This window comes from Stegostoma tigrinum, chromosome 19 (genome assembly GCF_030684315.1).
Source record: "Stegostoma tigrinum isolate sSteTig4 chromosome 19, sSteTig4.hap1, whole genome shotgun sequence".
NCBI lineage: Eukaryota > Metazoa > Chordata > Chondrichthyes > Orectolobiformes > Stegostomatidae > Stegostoma > Stegostoma tigrinum.
In genome coordinates this window covers 4,558,228-4,569,388 of record NC_081372.1, presented here as the reverse complement: position 1 = coordinate 4,569,388, position 11,161 = coordinate 4,558,228, and the positions used below count along the sequence as shown (strand labels likewise).

The 11,161-nt window shown below is 44.3% G+C and overlaps 1 protein-coding gene across 1 annotated transcript in view; it reads right to left on the bottom strand.

The window, feature by feature from the left end:
• Positions 1–4,777: 4,777 nt before the first annotated feature.
• Positions 4,778–11,161, bottom strand: part of LOC125461469 (potassium channel subfamily K member 9-like) — a 57,281-nt gene continuing 50,897 nt past the window's right edge. Inside the window, exon 2 of the mRNA XM_048550293.1 lies at positions 4,778–5,770. Within this exon, the coding sequence (XP_048406250.1) occupies positions 4,866–5,770 (905 nt within the window). The 3' untranslated portion in view covers positions 4,778–4,865. The remainder of the gene's footprint in view (positions 5,771–11,161) is intronic.

The following is an 11,161-nucleotide window of genomic DNA, read 5'->3' as shown; positions in this document are numbered from 1 at the left end:
AAGAGCAACAGCTTTGTTTTCTTTTGAAAAGGAGGAACTTTGAGATATATCTAGTTGAAGTTTTAAGGTTGCGAAGGAAATAATACATCCCAATAAATTTTTACTGTGGTAAAGAGTTTCATTTAACAATAAGAATGTTCCCAGTTAAAAGCTGGGTTGACGTTGGTAGATAGATAGAATATAGTACTGGATATGGCCATTGAAATAGAAAGGTCCTGACCCAAAACGTCAACTTTCCTGCACCTCTGATGCTGCCCAGCCTGCTGTGTTCATCCAGCTCCACAATGTGTTATCTCTGACTGCAGCATCTGCAGTTCTCACTACCTCTCAAGGAATGTTAGCATGTTTTCCTGGAAAGGCTGAGGAAAAACCATTTAGGAGAGGCTAATTTTCCAAAGGAAATAGACCTCATGAGCTTATTGTTTTCAAAAAGTACAGTTCAATAACTTTTTAGGGAAGGGCTTTGAAGCAGTTGACATTAATGCATTGAGACATTTCAATATACTTTTGGCCTGAGAAAAACTCAGGATAAAGGCATGAAGACTGGGGTGAACTCAAGCGATAATGCATTGTTTGTCAATCTTCATGTTACTCCTGATGAAGATATTCTCATCACTCAATAGTTCCTAAACATTGAAATAAATGAATAGGGATGCAAAATAAATTATAGAAGTCCTGAAAATGGCAAAGATTTCAAGAGTCATAAGGGATTCAAATAATACCTGAAGAGAGATGTAAGACAGGTGGGACTTGTTGCTCATTAAACCACAAGGGCAATGATCATTTCCATCGCCAAGGAACTGACTATGGTGCAGAGTGCATAACCAATAGCCTGGGGCATGATGTTACGTTGGGTACATTTCCATTAGATATGACCCTTTGCGGTGACCTGATGCAGGATGAAGATCTTAAAGAAATGAAAGTGTTGCCTTGTTTAGATGCTCCTGACAGTTCTGGACTTCTCCGCTCAGGGCCTATACCATCAGTATATTCCAAAACTGTTCATTCTCTCCCATATTCAATGATTCTCTTTCCCCCACATACAAATTCTCAATCATGGTCAATGGTTTCTGAGTGGAGAATGCTATTTTGGAGTGGAGGACATAAGTAATGAGGTTTTATCTTCCTCCCAAATTTTTTTCCTCACTTTTCATCCAGTTCCGTTGATGTTGGATTCCCTCTCGCAATAAACCCCACCTTCTTGTATGAGATTTTGCAGTGAACTACTCAACTGCAGGGGAATTCTGAGCTGAAGCAGACCTGCCCTTAATCCAAGATCATGCAGTAGGAGTCTATGCACGGTATTGGGAGTGGGCCCTGTCCAATTTTCTCTTTCTCTAGCTCAGCGTTACAGAAGGTCACCTGAATTAGGTCTTACCAGAAATAAAGCCATGATCTTTATGGTTGTAATACTCCACTCCCATGTCCTATTATTCACTGAGGAACAACCTAGGAACACTAAAGAGTCACAATTCAAAATGCCTAGGGTTAGAGATGGCAGGCAGCAGGGCTTGGGGTAGAACCTGCACTAAACTAGGGTTCCGTTCATTTTCCTCCAAATTCTGCTGGAGTGGGAGAAGGGGGAGCAGCATGGTGTTCGGTTCATTCCTTACCAGGTCAAAGGGAGTTGTTGGGCCTTTCTTTAAACAGTCCCAACCACAGCAATGACTCCTGGCAGCAGCAATGCATGCCAGGAGAAAGTATTTTAACATCAAAGTTTGCTGTTCATTGAAAATGAAGAGAATATTTTTGCCTATTGTTTCTTTGGACTTGTGATGAACTTTGGAAACGTGTTTGTGGGTGTTTTGAGGCTGCTTCATCTCCCAATAGATGGTTCTGCATCACAGGTTTAAACCACATTACAGGTCATTACTGGTGAGAAGTGACCAGGGGGTCCAGTTTTAAATTCCAGAGACACATCCAATGGGATTCTCATGTATTGTGTGAGCTGTAGGAGCTCACTAAACCCCAAAAATACAGATGATTATAGCCTATGGAATGAGTCTTGTGTCCTGTCAGAATGTTAAGTGTCACTGATAAGTGTGAATTTTCCTGTGACTTCAGTCTGTATGAAAACCACAGCCAAACAGGTTAACCCTGTTGGGTTCAATGTTATTCCTGTATGAAATAGATTAGATTAGATTCCCTACAGTGTGGAAACAGGCCCTTCAGCCCAATAAGTCCATACCGCCCCTTGAAGCATCCCACCCAGACCCATCCCCCTATAACCCACACACCACTGAACACTATGGGTAATTTAGCACGGCCGATCCACCTAACCTGCACATCTTTGGACTGTGGGAGGAAACCGGAGCACCCGGAGGAAACCCACACAGATACGGGGAGAATGTGCAAACTCCACACAGACAGTCGCCCGAGGCTGGAATCGAACCCGGGTCCCTGGTGCTGTGAGGCTGCAGTGCTAATCACTGAGCCACCGTGCTGCCCCAAAATGAGAAAGATTCCCATCCATTCTGGCTGGGCATTGGCTGATGGATGGGTGAGCGGTTGTTGAACATGACAATATAGGCTAATGGTTACATAAATGTATGAAAAGACAAACTGTTGCTTTGTGTTGGAAGCCATTGTAATGGGCTGTGTTCCAAGGAAGGTTTTCCCACATGCTTCTCCTTGCACTCCTCAATTTCTTAGAAACAGTTTATCTTGTGGGTTGCCTTGGTTGTTGGGATTACAAGCCTGTTATAAATGAGCATCATAAATTCTAACCTGGCAGAGATACGGCTGCTAAAAGTGGCAGCTCTGAATTACTGACGACTGTGGAGCCATATAAAATCAACATCGCCGGTTCATGCTAGACTCGTCTGTGTTGGCAGTTTCATTAGCCCACAGTGTCTAAACGCTCCTGCAGGAAGGAATTCGTTTTTATGGTGACACTAAAGATGGCATTACTTACACCCAGGGCCTGGAAACAAAATGTTATGATACTGTTCAACTGTCCACCTAATTTTGTATCTGTTTCATTCCGTTTAAGTGTCTTTTTCTTCCTGTAAAGTTCTGAGAAATTAACTTTAGCCTTAGACAAAATACAGTCTTTGATTTGTTTTTGTTTTCCCTTAACTTACACACTTTGCCATTTCTCTAAATTGTTCCCAACTTCTGACCTATTGAAGTAATCTGATGCCATCACCTCCCCAACCACCTTCAACCTCAAACTCCCAGCCTGGTTTTGTGCAATTGGTCTGATCGGTCCCCTTAGAAACTTAGCCTAGAGCTTTACATTTCATGCTCTATTTAAATCAAGTAATTTAACAGTTACAAATGAACAGACAAATTAATGAATTAAAATAGCAGAATGGAATTTTCCGCAAGGATATTAATGAGTGGGCTACCAGTGAAACTCAGTCCCAAATGGGATGGCATCGCACCATGTGATGTTCAAATACACAGTCCCTTTTGAATTCTGTTCACTTCACCCTCATGACTTGAATGTGTTTTGTTTGTTGACCAGGCTGCCACATTGCCCTGGGCAGGTAGGGTGTGAGTTTAATGTCGTCTGCTTGATGGAACTGTGGTGAGGGATAGGCTTAAAATCGCAACTGATGGGTACTTACTGCCGTGCTCCTGTGGGTCTCTGCTCACCGCCATTTTGGAATTTTCACTGTGGGTAAAGCACTGGATGTCAGTGGGAGGCGCTATAGCACATGGTATTATGGTAGACTTGGAGCCAGAGTCTCTCTAATGTACGTAGGGCATCCAAAAGTCAACCCCACCCTCCGAGGGCAATTGTAACAAAATACAGAGGGAGATGTTGCACAGCTGATACTTTGTTTTATGACTGATACTGAAGAGAAACAGATTCTGGGACAATGGCTTGGGTCCCTGCCTCAGCCGTGAGACATTGGTTCCTGGACCCCACCCACCCTGTGCCTTCCCGTACCATCCTGATATGTTCCCATGCCACAAACTGTACCAACCTAGGGCTGGTGAGCTGCAGCAGTTGACAATAAGCACCTGCTCGACCTATGTGTGCGGACAAGGCCCATTCGAAAAATAAACTTCCTATGGTCTATGTTCGCCTCGAGACCTCCCGTCACCCCAACCACATCCCTCTGTACTAGAGCAGACCATCAACCCCATTCCCTAGGAATTTTTCTGAGGGCAGAGCAACCTGACAAATTCCTTGCAGATTCCGGTAGATTACTCCATACGGCTGAATCAATCACATCTTCATCTCCACAGGAGGCCGTACCTTACATAAAGTAAATCTGGAACTAAGTGTTATTTTTTGTTTTGTCGCTGCAGCTGTTATTGGTGCGGCCTACAATTTCACAGTAAACTATCCAGGAGAAAGGGCAGGCTGCTAGAGAGGACCTGTATTCGGCAGCAGCCCCTTGTGAACCATCTCAGGAACTGAAAAATCTGGACGTTGCGACATGCTGCCTGGTGGCAAGTTCAAAGTGCGTGCTGGACTCCTGACAACTCATGCCCTTCCATTGGCAAGACCATGTCACCAGCTCTGACTGCACGCAAGCCAAACTGATAGGGTTAGAGATTGAGGGAAACCACATTAACAATGGGTTACCTCTGGCCTGCATTGTCTAGTCAGGCAACGAAACCCTGGTTGAGTTAAAGTTTAGCTTCACCTGTTCTTGAAGCACAAAGAGTAGGGTCATGTCCGTGACTCTCGGTTAATTGTGGAGTCAGGCCCACCTTCGGCAGGCTTCGTGTGTACAAACCGTCCTCTTTGCGCGTTGACCCAGTTGCACAGACGAGCTGTTTACTGAGCTGTGGTGTACAATAGCCATGCTTTGTTTGTTGAGGCTCTGGTTGCCATGCTGCTGCTGCTGCTAATGCAATGAGCGTATCGATCGAGCAAACTCCAACAGAGTGCACATGCAGTGGGTTCACACTGACCTCCGTCGGGTTCGGAGGTGCTGGCTGAAGCTCGGGTATCCAAGGGAAGTGGTGCTTCCAGGGGAGGAGAAGGCAAAGTTGTCTCGTGCACTCAACGACATCTCATCCACCTTGAAGGAGATGGAGTTGAAGTAAACCGGGTTGGTGTGGGCTCTAAAGGAGCAAGGGTGCAATCCATTGGGGCTTTCGAAATCCTGAGATCTGTAGCACATGCAAGAGCAAAGAGATCCGACGTCGGAGACAGGCTCTGGCAGGCTCTCACGCCTGATCTCCACCTCGCCCTCCATCAGGGGGATTAGATTGCTCCTACTGCGGCCTTCCTCCAAGGGCAGCAGTACGGTGCTCCTGCTCTGAATGTCCTCTCCGACGGCCATAGCTGCATCCCTATTCCCGGCACGCTCCTCTGCATCTCTCTTCTCGTCCTCCGAGTTCATAGTGAGGAACCTCAAGACCACCAGGTTGAGGAAGGCTCCAATCACAGTCAGTCCAACGAGAATGTACATAAAACTGAATGCCACATACGGAGGCCTCTTCTGCAATGCTTCATTGTTCTGCAGAGCCACAAAATCCCCAAATCCAATGGTAGTAAGAGTGATAAAGCAATAATAATACGCATGGAAGAAGGTCCAATCCTCAAAGTGTGCGAATGCGGCTGCGCCAATGCAGAGGGTTCCCAGGCAGGAAAAGAAGCCAACTGTTACCATGTTCTCCATGGAGACCTCAGTCTTCTTCATTCCAAGGCATTTCTTTATCCTTTTCAGTAGGTACCTGACAAAGGTGTTCATGCGCTCGCCTAGACTCTGGAACATCACCAGGGTCAGTGGAATGCCCAAAACTGCATAAAACATACAAAAGGCTTTGCCGGCATTGGTGCCTGGAGCTGCATGGCCATAACCTGATGTGAGAGAACAGAGAGAAGACCAACTGTTAGTTACATATGTGTCTTGCATGCACACTGCTGTCATTTTAATGACTCAACCAACTAATGTACTGTCTCTAAACCATTGCAAAACAGAATGATCTTCACTTTAGAACAGAGTTTGCACATTTAGCTGATCACAAAGAAATGGCCTAGCTCTCCTAAACCTATGAGGACTGGCAACAAACATAATTCTGGCCCATGTCCCTGTTAAATGAACAGGTGTGGAGCTCAGTGAGGACAGGACTACAGGGATAGAAAAAGGATGTTCATCCTCTCCAACACAATCGACTCAGGAAGTATGGGGAAGGGGCAGAAAAGTGGAATTGAGGATTATCAGATCAGCTATGATTTCATTGAATGCTGGAGAACATTTTATGGATTGAATGGCCTACGTTTGCTCCTATATCTTTTGGCCTTTGATCATAAACAATTAAGGTGCGACCAATCTGTACCTCAACTTCATTTATTTGTCTTTCCTACATTTACCCTTACTCTATGAAAGACCAGCAACACTCCAACATGTTCTCCACTATCCATAGGGAAATGAGTTTGGATTTCCATTAGCTTTGGTCTGAAATAATGCTTCCTGAGTTCACCCCTGAATGGCTCAGCTCAAATCTTATTATGATCACGAGAATTAGACCATTCAGCCCATCGACTCTGCTCTGCCATTCAATCACTGCTGATATGTTTCTCAACCCCATTCTCCTCCTTCTTCCTGATCCCTTTGTCCTTGACATCTAGCCACCCCCAGCAGAGTTGTTAGTTTCATTGTATCCACCCTATCAAATCTCTCCATCAATATGATTATGTCAGTCTGGACTAAACAATGTCCTGGAGTCATGGATTAATACAGCATTATAACGGGTGGGCAGGAAATTGACCAGGGTGTTGTCTTGGATGGAATAGTTCAGTTGTGAAGAGAAACGAGATAGGCTTGCGTTGTTTTCTTTAGTGCAAAGAAAGCTGAAAAAGGACCTTTTTGAAAAATCTTCATTTACAGACAAAACAAGGCTAGAGCAGCATTTACTGCCCATCGCTAATTGCTCAGAGGGTAGTTAAGACTCAAGCTGTGGGTTTGGAGTCACATGAAGGCCAGACCAGGTAAGGAAGGTAGATGCCTTCTCCAAATGGGTTATCCCAATAATTGTGAATGGATTCACGGCCATCATTAGTCTCTCAATTCCAGTTTTCTTTTGCTGAATTCAAGTTCCACCAGCTGCTATGGTGGGATTCAAACCCTGGTGCCCAGAACATTTCCTGAGTCTCTGGATTAACAATCCAGCGATAATACTATTAGGTCATTGCCTCAACCTGGCTGCGGTGCAAAAATTTGTGAGATGCATGGATAGAGAAGAGGCGGAGAAACATTTCCTCTTTAGTGGAGGGGGAAATGACCAGGTGCCACAGTTCTAATGTAAGGAACTAATGTAGGCTTAGAAGGGAGTTGAGGATTTTTTTAATGGTTTTGGATATCTGGAACTCATTACTTGAAAAGGTTGTAGGGACAGGGATCCTCGAGGCATTTAGATAAGCACTTGAAACACCATAGAATGCAAAGGCAAGGACACATGCTAGAAAATGGGATTAGATTAAATTGATGCTTGATGACTGGTGTAGGCACAATGGGCCAAAGGGCCTCTATCTGTGCTGTAAAATCTCTTTCACTCTATGACACAGAAAGAGGCAATTCGGCCCATTGATTCTTTCCTGGCTCTACCGAAGACTGGTTTTCCACTGAGTACAATTCTTTTCAGCTCCCAGTGTTCAATGCAGCTTTCTTTTGAATCCTGAGATTGCCTCTTTATCCATCACTGCACCAGGCAATGCAGCCCAAATCTTAACTAAAAAACCAAAAAACAAAACTGTGGATGCTGGAGATCAGAAACTGCTGGAGAAACTCAGCAAGTCTGGCAGAATCCATGCAGAGACAAACAGAGCTAATATTTCAGACCCATGGACCCATCCTCAGAACTGATCGGAGCAAGAAAAAGGATGGTAAATATGCTGAAAACGGAGTGGGAGGAGGGTTGAGGAGTAAATGACAGGTGAGAGAGAGAAAAACAGTTGGGTAGACAAAGCAATGGGGAAAGATCAGACTGGGAGAATAAATAGCTGCTAATGGGGACCGTTAGTGGTTGACTTGCAGTAAATGCTGCCAGACCAGCTGACCATTTTCCAGCAATTTCTGTTTTTTGTTTCTGATTCCCAACATCTGCTGTTCTTTGAGTTTTGTTTTTGGGTTCCAGGGGTATCTTGGCAAGAACAGGAATTGCTGGAGAAACTCAGCAGGTCTGGCAGCATCCGTGCAGAGAAAAACTGAGTTAACATTTCGGGTCCAGTGACTCCTCTTCCGAACTAAACTAACTGTTTAATAAAATCAATTCTCCTCATGTATCCTCTAGATTCTCTTTTTGCCAATCATCAAAAATCCATGCTGCCTTGTTATTCATCCTTCAGCTACCATAAGCAAATCCTCTTGATTTCCTCTATCAACACCCTTCACTGTTTTAAACATGTCTAATAACGACCCATTTAGCTTTCACTGCTCTAAGGACTTTAGCCCCTCTCAGCCTCACCCCACAATCTACTGAGACCAGCACATGAAAACTGCTCACACTTTTGTGCTGCAGTCATCAACCATTTACTTACAAGATATAAGGAAAATGTAGAAAGAACAACCTGCCAAAAAGGAAGATTAATTTACAAACTGAGATCTTCCATTTGGGAAACATGGAATAAAGCAGCCGTGGCTGTCTCAGCTGAGTTGCTATGAGAGATGCCCTGACACTTTACAAACTATTGCCTTCTGATTTTGTGAAATTATTACATCGATTTGAAGTGGAGATTTGGGTGTTTTTAAAACACTGAAGTAGTAATTGAACCGATGATTGTAACAAAAATATTACTGCAAGAATAAAATAATACCATTGCGATATGCTGTAAACATTCATATGATTGCTTCAACAGCTCTCCAGAGACAGGCGCTCTGTTTAATAATTGTAGAAAGCCCTTCTTCACACCACATCTTTTTAATAGTTTCATAAAATTATTCATTTGCAATATAACTCAATTTCTTTCTTCCCCAATTTCCTTCCAGTTGCTTCATTCTCTTCTTGAAGTTTTTAAAAAAAATTTATAAGGAATATTTCTAAACAGCTATGACGTACAAGTAACACTTGTTCACTTGTGACAGTTGTGGGGATTTCTGGTGTGCTGTGCACCACAGCTTAAACCTTTTCAGTCCTCTTGCATCCATCAGTTTTCACCCAGAAATTGTTCATTTAACTTCTCCAAATGCCTCTCCACCCTAAATACCGAAGGCAACAATAGACCCAAAGCTAACTTGCTGGTTGAGACACAGCAGAGATTCTGACTCAAGAGTCAGAGATAGCACTCATATGGATTGTGACTGTTTTGAGACAACCTCAATGGATAAATTGGTCTTTTTTTAGTGTTTCTTGTTTGCATGTTTGTAACTTTCTAGCCTGAATCTAGCTGAGAAGATAACTATGTTTTTGAAGTCATCATTTTGCACTCATCAGGACAGACACAAGAATGTCAAAGTTCAGACAGTCACAATAATTTATAATAGAGGAGAAAAGGGTGCTCATTGGTTAGCAGGTCAACTGTGATTGACTAACTGCATTTCCATGGAGAAAGCAATGATTCCCCAAGATCCTGTAAGATTCATCCTCATGATCAACAAAAATAAGAACATAAGAACTAGGAGGAGGAGTATATCATTCAGCTCCTCAAGCCTGCTCCAATATTTAATACTGGTATAACTGCACACAGGCTGGTTTCCCATCACTAAGTCACCCCTTTATTTGCATGGGCACAGTATACTAGCTATGCCAGCCCTCAAAGCCAGTACACTCTGAAACCCCTGATTGGCCCAGATTAACAATCCCAATCAAGGATCTCACAGTCAATAACCTCCACCTGGTTTAAAACCAATACAAATACGATTATGGTTGATCTCATCTCAGCTTCCACTTTCCTGCCTGCTCCTCTTAACCCTTCAATTCATTACTAATTAAAAGTCTATCTGATCCTTACACTCGTTCACTATCCCAGTGTCTACTGCACTCTTGAGGTACTCACAGATTTACAACCCTTTGAGAGAAAAAATTTCTCCTCATGTCTGTTTTAAATCTGTTGCCCCTTTGCTTAAGACTATGACCTCTCACTGTAGATTGCCTGAGGGGAAACATCCTCTCCACATCTACTTTGAAAGCTTATATGCCTTGATCAGATCTCCTCTCATTCTTTAATGGAGCAAGTATCGACTAAACTGCTCAATCTGTCTTCATAAGACAAGCCTTTCATCTCTGGAATCAATCTCATGAACCTTGTCTTAACGGTATCCAATGCAACTACATCCCTCCTTGATAAACAGAACTGGAGATGCTGGAGAATCCAAGATAACAAAGTGAGAAGCTGGATAAACACAGCAGGCCAAGCAGCATCTCAGGAGCACAAAAGCTGACGTTTTGGGCCTAGACCCTCCATCAGAGAGGAGGATGGGGAGAGGGAACTAGAATAAATAGGGAGAGAGGGGGAGGCGGACCGAAGATGGAGAGAAAAGAAGATAGGTGGAGAGGAGAGGATAGTTGGGGAGGTGGGGAGGGGATAGGTCAGTCCAGGGAAGATGGACAGGTCAAGGAGGCGGGATGAGGTTGGTAGGTGGGAAATGGAGGTGCAGCTTGAGATGGGAGGAAGGGATGGGTGAGTGGAAGAACAGGTTAGGGAGGCAGAGACAGGCTGGGCTGGTTTTGGGATGTAGTGGTGGGAGGGGACGAGCTGGGCTGGTTTTGGGATGCAGTGGGGGGAGTGGATGAGCTGAGCTGGTTTTGTGACCAAACCAGCCCAGCTCGTCCTCTCCCCCACTGCGTCCCAAAACCAGCCCAGCCTGTCTCCGCTTCTCTAACCTGTTCTTCCTCCCACCCATCCCTTCCTCCCATCTCAAGCCGCACCTCCATTTCCCACCTACCAACCTCATCCCGCCTCCTTGACCTGTCCATCTTCCCTGGACTGACCTATCCCCTCCCTACCTCCCCACCTATACTCTCCTCTCTACCTATCTTCTTTTCTCTCCATCTTCGGTCTGCCTCCCTCTCTCTCCCTATTTATTTCAGAATCCTCTCCCCATTCCCCTCTCTGATGAAGGGTCTAGGCCTGAAACGTCAGCTTTTGTGCTCCTGAGATGCTGCTTGGCCTGCTGTGTTCATCCAGCTTCTCACTTTGTTATCTTACATCCCTCCTTGAGATCAGATTCCAAAACTATGCATCGTTTACAAAAATGGACAGGGCTTGATCGTATTTCTTTTGCTTGCAGACTCTGCAAACTGGGAACGTAAT